Genomic DNA, 17,038 nt, shown 5'->3' on the forward strand with positions numbered 1-17,038 from the left:
CTCAAGTGACCAGCAAAATAAAACAATCAATGACTAGATTAAGGCTTGGTTTCAAGAATAGAGGGTGACTTGGAGCAAAGCTGGGTGTTTGGGGGGAAAACGTTGCCGTTTTGGATGGAATTCTGGGACTGTAATCCACCCAACACAGGTGATCGTACGGAATACCACTTTAATGTTGTATACAATTTGGTTTTAGTTATTGGGGAAACTGAATTTTGTCACTTCATTTGTAGTCTGTTCTCAACAGAGTTAAGAAAACTTGTAGGTTGTTTTTTTTTTGTAATATAATTGATAAGTAACAATAAGATAATCTTTATTCCCCACAGACTGCCAATGACTTCATGGTTATTTGCAACGTGGCAAAGATCTTGGAGCTGGTGGTTCCTCTGATGGAGCACCCCAGTGAGACCTTTCTGGCCACCATAGAAGAAGACCTCATGAAGCTCATCATCAAATATGGCATGACGGTGGGTGACAAGGGACAATAGAGCAGATTTATAAAAACAACTTTTCATCAGACCAAATGAGGAATTGGCTGAAGATGACTTAAGGATTTTGGAATGGATGCAACGCCAATATATTTGTCAAATAATTATTTTTAAATAAATGTCAGAATTCTTAGTTATCTTTTCAGTTCACCTTCTGAGTTCCAGCTTTAAAAGAAAAACAAAAGGCATAGTCTGAATTTAAACAAGTGTGTGTTTTCTGCACCACAACGTCACAGACTGAAACACAACAGATTACTCTAATTGTTTTTCACACTTTTGTGGAGGGCTGCCCCCGACTAAATATATATTTTTGGGGCGTCGGGAAATGGTTTGAGTTCCAGGGCTGAGAAAGAATGTTTTAATGAATATTGTTAATACTGTGCTACATTACAGATAAATACAAAACCTAATTACCAGCCTTTTTAAAATATCTATTTAATTTAAGGGCTGCGCGCAAAAAGCCAGCCGCCTGTTAATTACACCGGCGAAAGCCCCTCATTAAAAGCTGTAATGATTCTGAATGTGTCCGAGCAGCCCGCAAGGGGACTGAACATTGAGTTGATTTAGCAGTTACACCAACACAATATCTTCTAACCAGCCTTTAAAATAATAGAACTTGTATATCTGTGTGTGGTGAAGGTGGTCCAGCACTGTGTCAGCTGTCTCGGCGCTGTCGTCAACAAAGTCACACACAACTACAAGTTTGTCTGGGCTTGCTTCAACAGATTCTACGGTGAGTTTTGCCAAATCCAAGCTCACACAGCGCCGTTGCAAGAACAGCAACATTCAGATAAAAGCTCTTGAGTGAGAATCCTTTTCTTTCGTGCATCAGGTGCTCTGAACAAGTTAAAGGTTCAGCACCAGGAGGATCCGAACAGCACCACCCTGGTGGCCAACAAGCCCTTCCTGCTACGATCGCTCTTCACCGTCGGCGCGTTGGGCCGACACTTTGACTTCGACCTGGAGGAGTTTAAGGGTTCCAACAAGGTGGGAAATACTTTTGTATTTTTATTAAAAAGATATGGGCGGCACTTTAGCAGGATTCATGCACAGTGTCTAAACTGCGACGGTGTTATTAGCAGGTGGTGATCAAGGAGAAGGTGCTGGAGCTTCTCCTCTACTTCACTAAACACGAGGACGAGGAGGTCAAGACCAAAGCCATCATTGGTTTAGGTAAGATGGATTGCTTTCACGTATGAGTGCATTTGAGTGGGTTTGATGGGTGGGTTTGCAGTCCTTTATCTCATTTGTGTTTTAAAAAAAAAAAAAAAAAGTTGTTTCATACAAGTAGGAAACAAACTGGTGGTTAAAATGAAAAAGACAGGCACGGGAGCCGGCCCACCCCGCTGTCTCCCAATTGGTTTACGTTTTTCCTTTTCCATACAAGTAAGAAACTAAGGAAATAAAATAAACCAAAATCTTTCTCTGAGATTGTATAATAGATTGCTATATTATAATCACAAGATTTGCATATAGAGCGGCAAGCACCTGCAGGGGAGGTGGTGGGTGCCGAGCACCTGCCCCTTGATGCCCCATGGACCCCGTGGTGTCCTTTTTATCAGGCGCATTTATTTGTTTTTTTAAGCGTGAATGGGCATCGAGGTGGTGGATTGTCTGGGCAAGATGTATTCATGAGGAACGTGTCCCCGGTGCACCCGCGATGTGCGCACAGCGGAGCGCAGATCATGGGCGTCCCGATGCGCTCCATGGCAGGCGTGATCTGCACTCTACCATTCTGCTGCGTTTGCCCAGAGCAGCATAATGCTTAGAACCGGAGCTGTGGGTCCATGTGCCTTTTTCTTTTTGAGCACAATCCCCTCTTAGAGTCTCTGCACGGACCTGTAGAGCGGGGAAGTGAGCTCTGATCACCAGTGGTTACTCCACAGCTCAGAGCAGAGCTCTCTCCCTCTCCCCCTCTCTCACTTACCCCGTTTCAATGCTCTGATTTTTCCTCACGGATACATTTTATTTTTTGTTTTAATCGTCTGTCATCAGTGTCAATAGCGAGCGATGGAGTCACAATTTAACCGTAAATCTGCCCAAGCCTACAGCAGACACAACGTGAGGCAGTACTCTTTGGACTTTATTTGAGGACAGGTAGTAGACAGCCACGTTCTAACTTTTAGGATAAAGTAATAACGTGCAACAAGTGTATCCAGTCACAAAAGCTGCTTTCACACATACATTGCAACCGTGAAATTATCTGGACATTACCCGGAGGAGCTGTATGTGTGAACGCAAATCCCCAAATCAGTTGGACCGGACATTAACCCCAACCAGCACCCGAGAACATTCTGCGTAATATCCTATTGAGCAGTATGTGTGAACAAAGCAGGTAAAAGCGTGGCACGGTGGCGCAGTGCATTGCACTGCTGCCTCACAGCAAGAAGGTCCTGGGTTTGATTCCCGCCTGGGGCGCTGTTGGCACCGTGCTACGGCGGGTTATCTCCCAAATAGGAGCCTTTCTGTGTGGAGTTTGCATGTTCTCCCCGTGCTCACATGGGGTTTCCTCCACCTCACGTCAGTAAGGACCCCCTCAAAAACATGTACACATCATCGTCTGACCAGCGATGGAAACTTATCACCTGGTCCCCGGGCGCGTCCACTGCTCTTGGCTGTGGCCCCGGAGGAAGGACAAGCCAGAATGGGTTAAATGCAGAGGAACCATTTCACCGGCCACCATCCAGAGCATGTGCGTGTGTGTGCGTGTGTGTGTGTGCGTGTGCGTGTGTGTGTGTGTGTGTGTGTGTGTGTGTGTGTGTGTGTGTGTGTGTGTGTGTGTGTGCAAGCATGTGTTGTTGTTGTGGTGTGTTGTGTGACAAATAAAGACTGTTTCTTCTTCTTCTTTCTTCTAATCACCTGCTTGCTGTCCGGAGATTTCACAGTGAGCGAGTGGGCGTGTCACGTGTTGATGACGTCTTATCATGCGGCAGTTATTTACCTTTGTGCGGATCTTCGTGCACGTGTAGCTGCTTTGTACTCCTTTTGGCTTTCCTTTATATTTCTTTCAACTCTTTCATTTATATAATTTACGTCCAAGTACATGGAGTATCAACTCCAAAAAGTTACTGATAAGTCGGTAGCCTCATCCGCCATCTTGGGTGTCCTGTAAACATCGCAATGTCATGTGTCACGTACTGCCTCCTGCAGGCTCTACCCAGGCACCGCCACTCGACTGAACCAAACGGAGTATTTCCAGTCTGTTTGAACACGTCTGACAAGGTTGTGTACTACATGTGTGAAAGTGCAACTCCTGACACTGTCCTGAGTTCCTGTGTGAAAGCAGCTATAGTGATCTCTCTGTCATACGCATCCTCCTCTGGCCATGCGCCAACAAGTCTCCTACATTACCCACAAAACAAACCCCAGACAAAATTACAACAGAAACAAATTAAAGGGGGTCTATTATGCTCCCTTTAACTTTAAATCGTTTTTAGTTAAGTTAATTTAGGTCTCTGAGGATCCCAAAACAAGTTGTTGTTTTTTTGCTGAAAATACCTGAGATTATGCATTCTAATCATTCTAACATCCCTCTATACCAGGGGTGGCCAACCAGTCAGAGACTAAGAGCCACTTTTTTTACTGTGTTACTGCAAAGAGCCACATCATACACATGGGCACACATGAACATCACCCCATCCCTTCCTCACACACACACACACACACACACAGACCTCTGCTCAGCCAGATTTATTGTAAATGTCACACACCAACATGATAATGACAGAAATTGACTCCTAGTCCCCGCGACCCGACTAAGGATAATCGGTTGAAGATGGATGGATGGATGGAGTACTAAGACCACAGGCCAGTTATTTTCACCAATTAACATTGTGTGCACTGTCTCACACACACAAACTCTCAGTTCAACCAAGTCCACAAACAAAAATATAACATTGTGTGCACTGTCTCGCACACACAAACTCTCAGTTCAAAAAGTACTGTTGTTTATTTATTCATAGAGGGGGGAATTGGACTTCGGGTTTAATGATAAGGATGTATTTTTTTCATGTTGGGTCAATTTATTCAATAGTGTCCCTTAAACCCTAACCTTTAAGAATCAGCTTTGGCTCTTGCCTATCATACACGATCCGATGCTTTGACCATCCACATATACCTGGGACTAGGTGTTCCGGAGCCCTAGCCACATTTTTGAAAATGTGTGGTTACGAGGATCGAACCCGCTATCGGAGCTCGAGTTCAAAGCCGCTACCATTGAGCCAGGACTCCTAAATGAAAGTACTGCGTTTCCGCGGTATACCTCTCAGTTCAACCAAGTCCACAAACAAAAATATAATAATTAACAATAGCGTTTTTCTCTTAATATGCATGTTGCTTAGTGGGACTTCTGGCATTCCTTGTCTTGAACAATCCTCTTCAAATGTGGCTTGAATTCCGTTGTTGCCACTCGAAGCAATTCTTTCACATGGGTGTCAGTCAGAACAGATCGATGCTTTGGTTTCACATGTTTTTGGGTAGAAAACACAGACTCGCAGACGTATGTTGACCCAAACATTGACAGTATCTTAAGCGCAGCCCGTTTGACATTGGGGCATTTTTCCATTGGCACACTTTCCCAGAACTCAATGGTCCCTTCCCTTAAAGCAGCTTTCAGTCGGTCCTCCTCCTGCAGCTCGCGAGTCGCGACACACACACACACACACACACACACACACACACACACACACACACACACACACACACACACACACACACACACACACACACACACACACACACACACACACACACCCTCCAGCCTTCACAGTTCTCCATCGGAGATGTCCGATACGCAACGCAATTCGCCGGCCGATCCATCTTATATGTTGACTACTAACCATGTCAATAGTGTTGAAAATAAACTTCCAAAGCTTTTCGAATCTTATTTGGTGTTTTATTAGTCCTAATGCCGCGTTAGACGCGTTCCAGGCGACTGGAACGCGTCTATACGTTGACTTTGTATGGAGGCGCGCCGCCCCGGCGCTTTTGGTGTAAACGCGGCATTAGGACTAATAAAACAGGCGTTAATGGGACATGACTCCTGCTGCTGTCCGCTTTGAGTAAATGAGGAAGTGATCCGCGGTGGAAAACGAGTGATATATCATAGCGATTTTATAATCCTAATAAGGAATGAATGGCCGCGCTTTTTTTTGACGCTTGTCATGTGAAAGCCCCTTAAGAGCCGCATGAAACCAGCCAAAGAGCCGCATGAGGCTCGCGAGCCGCGGGTTGGCCAGGCCTGCTCTATACCATCTTGTTCCAAAATGGGCTGTTTTTTGTGGGAGGAGCCTCCCTCCCAAGGCCCCACGTTCTGTGAGTCAATGGGGTTTGAGCATGGCTTCCAGGTTTTGTTATATTTACTCTGTAACTTTCACTGATTTCACCTTATCAGTCCACCAAAATCTGTTTCCGAACAAATTCGCTGCAAATTTGCTAACCCTAAAAAAACTCCACCGTATCTCCCAGCTTGTGGGAGATACAGACATCGCACCATGACTCTTGGACGCAGGGATTTTTTGTTTCATGTAAATGTCGGGGAAAAAAAATAAAATCACACTATTTCTATTGGTTTTGTTTGGAGAAACTCACAGCGGATCGTGCACTGCAGCCTACAGGCTATGTACCACATACTTATTTTTATTTATTTTTTGTTAGAAAGAAACAGCAGAATTATTTTTTCAAATTCTTACGTTTCTACCGTCTTCAGTGTCTTCATGTACAGTTGGTATTAATTCCTCTTTCTTTAAAAAAAATTGTTGGGTTACTCAGATGGTGGCGGTTTTAATTCTACTTAAACCCAACGGGATCTTTCTGAAATAGACTGTTGTCTATTGTCTTTTTTCACAGTTTGTGTGTTAGTAGGCCCATCAGAGACTCACATGTATGTGCACAAGAACTGAAAAGTGTGTTTTGCATAAAAAGGTCCCCTTTATGGTGGGGGATTAAAAAATTTTATTTTATTTTTTTAATAAAATACTATTTTCATTTTAGTTTTGTTCAATAAACCTGTGCGTATTATGCCATAAAGGACATTGGACAGTGCTTTTTATGATAATAATTAGTGTTACTGTTCTTTGAGTTAATTATCTAAACTGTTCAAACTGATTTTATTTTAGTTATTATTTAGGTTAGTGAAAATATTTATTTGATCATACATTCAATTGTATTCATACACATTCATTTCTTTTACTCCCCATACAAAAAGTATTCTGCTCTGTTGTGTTTACTAGTTGTTGTCAAACTATATACGTCACGTTGGGTGTTGGCAGCAAAATGTACAGAATGCACCGTTCTTGTTTGATGTGATTACAGCACTTTGGATTGTTTGAATTGTAGTTGAAAAATGCTGCTACCTGTTTGCTCTATGCAACAGTGTTTTTGTTTTTTCTTTTGTATTTATGTTGCCATTTTTACCAGGGCTGCATTGCTGTTTTTAAATTATTGCAGAGGACTAAACTTCCAGTTACATGTTCATAACATGCTCAGTACCAAGACACACTTAACTGTTGTATCTGCAGTATGTGTTAAGAAATGCTCTAAAAACCTCAGAAGAGGTGATCTACTGTTAACTATATCCTGAAATACTTGAAATACTTTTTATTTCCATAATTATAGGCAAAGTATAAGTAAATCTAATTTATTCAAGGTTACATTTTTTAATTGTGTGTAATATTTTATTTTTTTGGGGATTGGGATGTATTACACTGTCTACTGTAGTCAAATGGGAAAATGATCGAATTGAGAATCGTGATGAATCGCAAAATTGATCTTAAATCAAATCATGACTCCAAGAATCAATCAAATTGTGAGCTTACCAAAGATTCCCACCCCTAGTGGATAATGGGGTTTATGCTCACTATTTACGGAAAATAAACCCATTCCTCCTATGTGATCCGTTATTGTATGTGTTCAAAGGGCTGAGTGTTGTAGTGTTTGGGCAGGTTTTCATGCTTGCTCACTGCTTTGTGTCTTTGTCGTCCTCGTTACCAGGCTTCCTTGTGATCATGCATCCCAGTCAGATGTTTGTGCCAGAGGTGAAGTCCTTGTACAACGACATTCTGGCTGATGCCAACTCCACCATCAACCTCAAGATCCAGATCCTCAAAAACCTGCAAACGTACCTTCAAGAGGAGGACACACGGATGCAAGAAGCCGACAGAGAATGTAAGTGAAAGTCGATTCTCTGGTCATAGCGCCACTGGTACAGATGAACAGCCTCACGATGATGTCCGCTGGGCTGATGCTCGCTTTAGCCGGATTTAAGCAGCACAAAATACAGGATGTCTGCAGCGCCTTAAAAAGTCAAAATATCTTCAATTCACTTTTACAAATTCCAGGTCTTAAAAGTAATCAAGTAGTCTGAAATCTGAGTTCATGGTCTTAAAATTTCTACTGAAACCTTTTGTCTGATTCAACAATAAGTCAACATTTCTGATGTCATAAAACTCTCTGTTACCAATGTGCCGCAGGGGAAAGAAAGTAATGGTCTGATTTCTTCCAATTGTTACTCGTCATCTGACCAAAAGGAAAAGGTTCCGTTCATAATAACAGTTCATGGAATCATCTGGTTGATAACCTTCCCAGTTTCTACCGATACAGACCTCTGCCCTGTACCATATATACAAAAAGTTAGGGATATTTGGCTTTCGGGTGACATGGAAAATGTAAAAAGTTGACGCTACAGTGATATTATATCATGAAAGTAGGGCATTTAAGTAGAAGCATGCAATGATGATTTCCTCATCTCAAACAATTTATTGAAACAAAAGCCAACAACAGTGGTGGGTTTACCACAACAAAAAATGTCAATGTCTCAATAACTTGTCATGTGCCCTTGAGCATCAATTACAGCTTGACAACGACGTCTCATGCTGTTCACAAGTCAACTTTTTGTCTGCTGAGGCCTGGCCCCCCACTCTTCTTGAAGGGCGGCCCTCAGGTCATTGAGGTTTCGGGGTACAGAGTGACGAGCCTCTACACGGCGACTCAGCTGATCCCATAGGTTTTCTATGGGATTCAGGTCTGGAGAAAGTGCAGGCCGCTCCATTTGAGGTGCCCCAGTCTCCAGCAGCCGTTCCCTGATGATGCCGCCTCGATGAGCTGGAGCATTGTCGTCCATGAAGATGAAATTAAGCCTGTGTTGTTCATGCGGGGGCACAATGACTGGATTAATGATGTTATTCAGGTAGTATGGGCTTGTCACTGTACCATTCACAAAGTGTAGGGCACTCTAAGCTCAGTGGCCACTTCCCTCTGAGAACATCCTGTTTGAAGCCTCGCAATGTCGAGGTACTGTTGATCAGTTGTAAGGTGTTGTCTTGGTCTCATGATGTCAAAATGTGAACAGCATGATGAAGAGGACTGTTTAAATACCAACTCTAATTGAACCAGGACATTTATTGGTCGATTCATGGATCAAACACCTGTTGTGTGAATTTTGCCGTTCAGCTCCTTGTTAGAGAACAGCAAGTTGTGCAAAAAGTACTGAAACATTGAACAGTTGGACATGTGCATTAAAAATTTTAGAGAAGGTCAAATTAAGTTCATCTGTAAAGGTTATAGTGCATTTTAGGTTCATCCTGAAATTTCACCCGAAAGCCGAATATCCCTAGTAGTGTATATATAGTACTTACCTGGAATACTTTTTTTATTAAGAGAGGGAAGATTTGTTAAAAATTTGTCTTTAAAAGATCTTAAAGTGTTAACTTAAACTCTGATACCTGCCGACAACCGCAAATAGAACCTTTTCTCGCTTCTATTGTATCGCTGTAATCATTTTTGCGATACGTCACAATTGGCTGTATCCTCTGTTCACCCATAGGGGAGGTGTTGAGGGGGGTGGGGGGGTTTTAGGCCCTCGCATCATCATGCGCCATACCTCATATTTTCTGTGCCGTGTCTTTTCAGGGAAAAAGCTCTCCAAGCAGGAGGATCTGAAGGAGATGGGCGACATCTCCTCGGGAATGAGCAGCTCCATCATGCAGCTCTACCTGAAGCAGGTGCTGGAGGCCTTCTTCCACAACCAGTCCAGCGTGCGGCACTTCGCCCTCAACGTCATTGCTCTTACCCTAAACCAGGGTCTCATCCACCCTGTGCAGGTGAGACCGGAGGCCGGCCCTCGCACTGAAACCTGTAACTCACCTGCGCCCGCTCGCACCACGCCGAGGCGCGGAATCCGTGCTGACTCGAGATGCGTGTGTTTTCATGTCCGTAGTGTGTTCCCTACCTCGTCGCCATGGGAACGGACCCGGAACCCAGCATGAGGAACAAAGCTGACCAGCAGCTGGTGGAAATCGATAAGAAGTACACGGGATTCATCCATGTAAGCTGCTGTCCACTCTGCTCCGCTGAGATTTATTTGACTCACAATCGGGGAGAAAATGAAAGGGAGTCTCCCAAAGTGGGAATATCGATCGTGTGAGCAGCCCCGGTCCGCACGGAGCGCCACTTTAATTCCCATGTTTTTAACTGATTAATTGATGGATTTTTAGATGAGGTCGCAAGACAGATCACGGTTGCCCCATAAATAAGTATTAAACCATTGATTTCCCCCGCAGATGAAGGCAGTGGCTGGGATGAAAATGTCCTACCAGGTGCAGCAGGCCATCGCCTCCTCCCGTAAGGCCCTCATCCGAGGCTTCAGACAGGACGAAACCCACTCGGCGCTCTGCTCCCACCTCTTCTCCATGGTCAGGGGGAACCGGCAGCACCGAAGGGCGTTCCTCATCTCGCTCCTCAACCTCTTCGACGACAGTGCCGTGAGTTCACACCGAGGGAGCTCCAGCACAGAGAGCCATCCCTTCACAAAAAGCGCAAACGCATCTGCTCGTGAAACAGTGTGCTGCGGGCTCCCGCAATTTTCTATTCGCTCCCGAACAAAATTTGTTTCTTTCGTGCCGCTTTTTGTTTTTTGTTTTTTTTTCTGGGAAGAGAGATTGCTTTTGAGTTTGCTTGACCTCTTCCCTTCCTTTCGCTCTGCAGAAGACAGAAGTGAACATGCTGCTGTTCATAGCGGACAACTTGGCCTGTTTCCCGTACCAGAGCCAGGAGGAGCCTCTGTTCATCATGCACCACATCGATATCACGCTGTCGGTGTCTGGGAGCAACTTGTTGCAAACCTTCAAAGAGGTAGGAGGATGACTGGAGGTTTCCGGGTCAGAAAACTGATGATTTTGTTATATTGGACAAAAAAAAAAACAACAACAATATTATGTCTATACTATATTGGACTGGACGAAAAAACCCCCACTCAATTATTAGTTCAGTGGAGCGTGGAAGGAGCCGCGTCGAGTGAACTCATTTCCTCATAAATTGTGTTTTTCCTCCACCGCAGTTTCTGTTAAAGGAGCCGCGGCGGAAAGAGAAAAAGGTCAAGAAGGAATGGAAGAACACGTCGGACGGGGAGGACGAGGAGAAGATGAACTGCGACTCCCCCAGGAGCGACGGCGAGAACAGCGGCAGCGAGGACAACGAGGAGGTGGTGCGGCGGCCGAAGAAGCCCCGGAAACGCGTGGCGGACTCGGAGACGTCCGGGTCGGAGTCGGACCTGGAGGACCTGGACGTGGTGGACGCCGAGAAGGTGATGAGGCGCCTGCCGGACAACGCCACGGCTCTGATGGACTTTGCCAACGCCGTGCAGGGCATCCTGCTGCTGCTGGTGCTCAAACAGCACCTGAAGAACCAGTACGGGTTCTCCGATAGGTAACGCTCCTGCGTCAAACACCCTCCGATACGCACACGCGTCCCATCGTTTGTCGTTGGCAACAATCTACATCTGGAATCCATCCGTGTTGTTTTTTTCCCCCTCCCCAAACAGTAAAATTCAGAAGTACTCTCCCACGGAGTCGGCCAAGATTTACGACAAGGCGGTGAACAGAAAGAATAACGTCACCTTCTACCCGTGGCAGACGCTCGACTTCATCTCCAACAACATCGCTCACGCCACGCTCACAAACGATATTAAAAAACGGATAGTCAAGCAGTACCTCGACGTAAGTCCTCAACCGGTCGAAGAATGTACGAATCGTCTCGATTCCGGGACATGAGTGAATGCATTCTTTTTGTCTGACGGGTTTAGCAGAACTATTATTCATCAATCATATTGAGAAATAACTTATTTTCACTCGACAAAGCCAACATGTCGGCCGGTGTAAAATATTGACGGTCTGTATTTGTTTTTTGTTGTTTTTTTTTTAATCCTGGCCCAAAGTTTTGTCCGTTCTCCATTTAATTCCCTTTGTGTCGTGGCGCAGTTCAAGGTTCTGATGGAGCACCTGGACCCGGACGAGGAGGACGAGGAGGGCGAAGCGTCCGCGAGTGCGAACATCAGAAACAAAGCCATAAATGCCCTTTTGGGAGGCTCCGGCCCCATACCGGGCCCCAGCCCACGCAACCAGGCAGGACCAGAGACTGATGACGACGACAGCGAAGCGGACGAGAGGAACCCTGGGGTACGACACCAAAACACACTCCTAGAATAGTCACTCTGTGCCAGTGGCATGAAAGAAAAGCCATCTCATGTCAACCGATTATTTCTAAAGTAATAATTCCTATTCAAGAAGACGCATTTATTGGCATTAAAAATTGGAACGTAAATATTTAGTTAGGCAGTAAATTTTACTCAACCAAACTGATGCAATTCAGATTCTAGTGATTTGCAATATTTTTAAATATTGGATTAAAATCCTCCTTACGTTTGGATGGAAACGTGATTGAATTGTAACGATTTTTGAAAAATAGTGCAATCCGCTCAAATTATTGCGATCACACAATAATGTCATAATCATGATGATTTTGTGGGGGGGGGGGGGGGGGAATATATTTTTTTTAAGTCCTTGTATTTGTCTGTACTCTGTCTAGTCCTCTCGAAGGTCAAAGCGATCAGGCGACTCCTCGGACCCGGGCCGCATGAGCGAAACGGTTGAGGCCATGGATGTAATAGCCCTGTGCTGCCCCAAATACAAGGACCGGCCGCAGGTAGCCAGAGTCATCCAGAAGACCTCCAGCGGATACAGCATCCACTGGATGGCCGGCTCGTACTCAGGGCCCTGGGCGGACGCAAAGAAACGGGACGGTCGCAAACAGGTGCCTTGGGTGGACACTATTAAGGAGTCTGACATCATCTACAAGAAGATTGCCTTGACCAGCAACCACAAACTGAGCAACAAAGTAGTGCAGACTTTACGCTCGCTGTACGCAGCGCGGGAGGGAGGTGCTAGCTAATGGCCCCGCTGTTTTTATTTTATTTTTTTGTTTTGTCCCCCCCCGCCCCCATTTCTACTTTATCTATCAGACACCTCCTCCCGACTCCCACTCGTGCTCCCCCTCAACCCGCCCCCTCCAGCAACACAGCCAAACTTCACTGGATTCCCTTTTCCCTCCTCATTTTTGTAAGAAGAACACAAGAGGGCAAGAATATTTGACACTACATACTTTTACATGCATTATTCTTGCAAAAAAGAAAACGAAACAAAAACAAAAGACTTATTCTATTAGAAAGACTGCTCATGTTCTGTTTGTGTACAAGTGCAGAGGATAGAATCCAGATGGCATTAAAGGAATAATTCATCCAAATTATCCCTTAAAAAGGCTATCAGAGAAGAATACCGGAGGGAAATGTTTTGTCAACATTGTTGTGGGAGCTCCTTCGCTGTTGTGCAGCAGATTCTAGTCGCTCATTTCTACTCCCACTGTATCATAGTTTAACACGACAAAAAACTAAAATGTTTATATCTCTGAAGACAAAAAAGCTGTAAAAAAAAGAATAAAACCTAAGTGAATGTTGGAAATTAGTCTTTTTGATGTTCTTATTAAAAAAAAAAGTGTTTTTTGGAGTTTATTATAATACTAGCACCATGATGTTTTTTTTTTTTTTTCCTTTTAGCTTTTAGATCTTTGGAAAATAAAAAAAAGAAAATAGATTTTTTTTTATTTTGTTCACTTTAATTTGTCCATGCTGTACAATGGCAGAGTCCTGGATATAATTTATTCTATTTCGAACTACGCATGCAGTATATGTGGCCTATTGCAGGAGGATATTTTGTAAATGTAGATTTTGTTGTTTTAGGTCACTCTAGTAATAAGAGGAAGGGGATCCATACCCCTTTTGGTGGAACAAATACTGCAATAAATTTTCTACTTCTCTTTGTCACTTGTCTGCTGAAAGTGTTACATGTGATCTCTCCAAAGAAATTGACTTCGGAGTACGTCTTCACAAATAGTTTCCTTAGCGAAACAATTAGGATTTGAAGATAATCCATGTTATGCATCATACTTGGTGTGTAATAAGCCAGTAAAACGTGCTGTTTACATCCCTGTCAACATGAAGCTCTGAACCCCTTTGGGCGTATTCGCTTCAGAGATTGGTTCACGTCACCACGTTGAAAATGTCTACAAAGCCGTTCGTGGTGACGACATGATCACATTTAGAGGAGCACTGTGAAAGATTCTCTGTTAACACAGTGAGTAAACAACCTGAAATTCAAATCAATTACAGCCAGTTCACCCTCCCTGCAAGCACGTGAGGCGCACCCTTAAGTCCAATTACGACATTTACCATTTGTTACCACTTACATTTAGGGAGGTATACTGCTGTTTTTTAGCCTCATTCGTTGTTACTGGTTTGATAAAGCATTTTGTTTGATCTGTTTTCATTTTACCACTGCATATGGAACACTTGCATTTCAGTGCTTGGTAAATGGGAAGATAAACTGAGAAAGAAATTCATTGCAGTTCAGGGTTGTTTACTTACCATTCAAACAGCTTGAGAATCATCACTCAGTTCTCTTTTAAGCACTTTATTGCCAGTTATTTTGTCCAATTTGTCCATTGTTCTTGTAAATGACAAACACTTCCTAAATTGAATAATTACTGTTTTTTTACAGCAATGACAATACAATCATATCTATGATCTCAATAGTAATCTAATGAGATGGAAAACCGACCCTAATGTAGTTTCTCTTCTGCCATCCCTGCCGCTGTGACCCTCCGATCCAGTAAGTGTGGGTATTGCATCGCTGCACTTGTTGACCAATCGTCAAACTCCAAATAATGCTTCCGTTGGTAGTTTTGTGTTGGCAGTTTATTTTGACTGCAGAGTGTTTGTCAAGACACCAGCAATGGACCGGTATGTTTAAAGATTTGCGTAACTTGGGGTTAAGGAAAACTGCCTCTTTTAGTCATGTTTGGTGGGTTCTTCAATTTATCACTAATTGATCTCTTTCAGAGGCCAATCTACACCGTTCCCATGTGTCACATACACCATAGCCCCATTTTTGTTTCTTTTTATTCATAGATATTATTCATGTAATTTGCATGCAAAATTGGTCTACCCAACCCACGGACAAGAACTTCCACACGTGGCAACACTTTAAAAGTACCCCAATTCCGTGGGAGAACCCGTGGCAACACTGCCAGGTACATACAATTCAACTGCTTGGACAGTTAAGGATTTTTAAATGTTTTATTGAAGGAAGGGCGCAGATTAGTTAGTAATAAATGTTTGGATTGTGTGACAACCCTGGTTTTACAAATGAAGAGGGAGAATTCTTACTACGCCTTAAGCTGTCTCCAGACAGCTCCACAGAATAAAGCTGAAAGCCCCTTTAAACCAACCAAGTGATTGGGCCACTCAGACACCCATTATATGGCCTGCAACCCAGTATATATACTGGGTGCCTGTCATACTTCCTCTGACATATTGTTCAGATCTTGCGCCAGCAGGTTAGTTTAGCTACCTGTAAGAACTCTCGTTCTTCATTCCTAAAACCAGGGTTGTAGTCACAACCCAAATGTTTTACTTCATTTTGAACTCGAGTTCTTACGATGCCATATTGTAAACCGACCACCCTCACTGACCGCGAGGTCAGAACCAATGTGTCCTACGCAAGGCCCCAAAGGCAGAGACATAGAACCCAGGGTCTGGGTAATCCACTCGAAGGACCAACTGGCAGATGTGACCTCCAACCCCAGACCCATTTATAGGGTGCAGAGGTAAATTATATATCATATTGTAATTATATATTCGCCGGTCGGATGCTTGCGTCCTTTTTCCCCCGATAGTAAGTCCGCCTCCAGGTTTTGTCTTCCCTGAATGTGAGATGCCGCCAGGGAACAGAGGTGGGAATGGATCCACAGCAAAATCCTTAACGCCACCTGATGCACGGCTAGGGAGCGCACGCCCCCCCATGACGACTGATACAAGCAATCATTGCGGTGTCCGAACGTATCAGCACGTGGTGTCCCAGCGCCTGCAGCGCAAAGTGTGACGGGGCCAACCAGACTGAATGAATGTTGAATGTTGTAATTCCAGTGAAATGCATTTGTGATTGTCAGTCGACTTTGAGTTCACTGTCGGATTGAGATTAACGCGCGGGTGAGTCGCTAAGTGACGTGAGTGCTTTTATTGTCAAACTTTTTCTTGGAGCGACCGCCTTGACTTTTCCCACCTTGGGGGTCCAGGGTTCAGCGTGGCGCGGTACCGAATGTGGAGGTCTGAGGAGGGAAGAGGCACTCGGAGACGCTGGTGACAAAACCACAGAGGAATGGCCGATGTTTGCTCAGAGGAAAACTCCCGGCAGTCGACTGCTGCCGTTCTCTCAAGACCAGATACATTTTGAAGATTCTGACGCCAATCACTCGGGTTGACTCCCAATGATCGACAAATAAGTCCTTGGGTTTGTTTGTATTGTTTGCTTTTTGTTTAGATCTCTACTTGATTTTAGTAAAATGTACTTGATGACAAAATTAATTCATCCAGTATTCCGTTAACGCTACGAAACTATTGTTTCGTAGCGTTTCACTGTGTACAAAAGACGCATAAGTTCATAAGTAGTATCGTATTACAACAGCCAGCTGTTTTTGCATGCCCGCGTCGGTACCTTCATCGATAACTGAAGAATGCAGTTCTTCCCCGATATCCTTCAGAGGCTCGTGCTGCGTGTCTGGGACGATCACATGTTTTATGGGTGCAGAGCATTTTGTCCTGTGGAGTTTGATGTCCTACCGTGCAATTTGGTCGCTTTAATCTGCCGTCTGTCAATCGGTGGTTTCAAACAAAGAGGCAGACAGACGCTGGTTTTTACTTGTACAAGGGCGGGGTCAGAGACGTGTCGTAGGATAACATGGTCAGTTTGACCCCACAAATGGTAGGTGCTGGAGATAAGGCAACCTTCACCGCAGGCGGGAGGATGAAGGCAGACTTTATGTCCACGTGTGCGTGTGCCCTATGATGAGTCCACGTGTGTGTGTGTGTGTGTGCGTGTGTGTGGCAACAGTGATCGCAATATTTTAGAACACACAGTTTGATAATACCGTGGGGCGCGGCGGGGTCGACCACGCGGCCACAACGAAGGGGACGCAGGCCGACCCGCCGTGGAAAGACGAAGCCGCTTTATCCCATTTACATACCATGCATATGCACATTACACTACGCTGCACTTTACTGCTTCTTTTGCACTTCTGGTCGGGCGGGAAACTGCAATTTGTCGTCTCAATACTTCTTATCTAATCTAATCTAATGTATGTCTGCTCTGTAGGAGTGCCTTGCCTCA

The 17,038-nt window shown here is 44.3% G+C and overlaps 1 protein-coding gene across 3 annotated transcripts in view; it reads left to right on the plus strand.

Moving 5' to 3' along the window:
* The window catches only part of nipbla (NIPBL cohesin loading factor a), a 39,193-nt gene extending 25,524 nt beyond the window's left edge, over positions 1-13,669 (plus strand). For 2 of the 3 annotated variants that reach the window (XM_080003825.1, XM_080003826.1), the window contains exons 32-44: positions 327-467; positions 1,128-1,221; positions 1,321-1,475; positions 1,568-1,661; positions 7,479-7,652; positions 9,396-9,586; positions 9,703-9,810; positions 10,046-10,246; positions 10,470-10,616; positions 10,822-11,189; positions 11,305-11,479; positions 11,741-11,938; positions 12,348-13,669. In XM_080003825.1, coding sequence (XP_079859951.1) covers positions 327-467; positions 1,128-1,221; positions 1,321-1,475; positions 1,568-1,661; positions 7,479-7,652; positions 9,396-9,586; positions 9,703-9,810; positions 10,046-10,246; positions 10,470-10,616; positions 10,822-11,189; positions 11,305-11,479; positions 11,741-11,938; positions 12,348-12,710 — 2,409 coding nt within the window. In that variant the 3' untranslated portion in view covers positions 12,711-13,669. The remainder of the gene's footprint in view (positions 1-326; positions 468-1,127; positions 1,222-1,320; positions 1,476-1,567; positions 1,662-7,478; positions 7,653-9,395; positions 9,587-9,702; positions 9,811-10,045; positions 10,247-10,469; positions 10,617-10,821; positions 11,190-11,304; positions 11,480-11,740; positions 11,939-12,347) is intronic. The other variant, XM_080003827.1, reaches the window with a different exon arrangement.
* The last annotated feature ends 3,369 nt before the right edge of the window (positions 13,670-17,038 follow it).

Source organism: Zeus faber (assembly GCF_960531495.2).
Source record: "Zeus faber genome assembly, chromosome: 7".
NCBI classification, from domain to species: domain Eukaryota; kingdom Metazoa; phylum Chordata; class Actinopteri; order Zeiformes; family Zeidae; genus Zeus; species Zeus faber.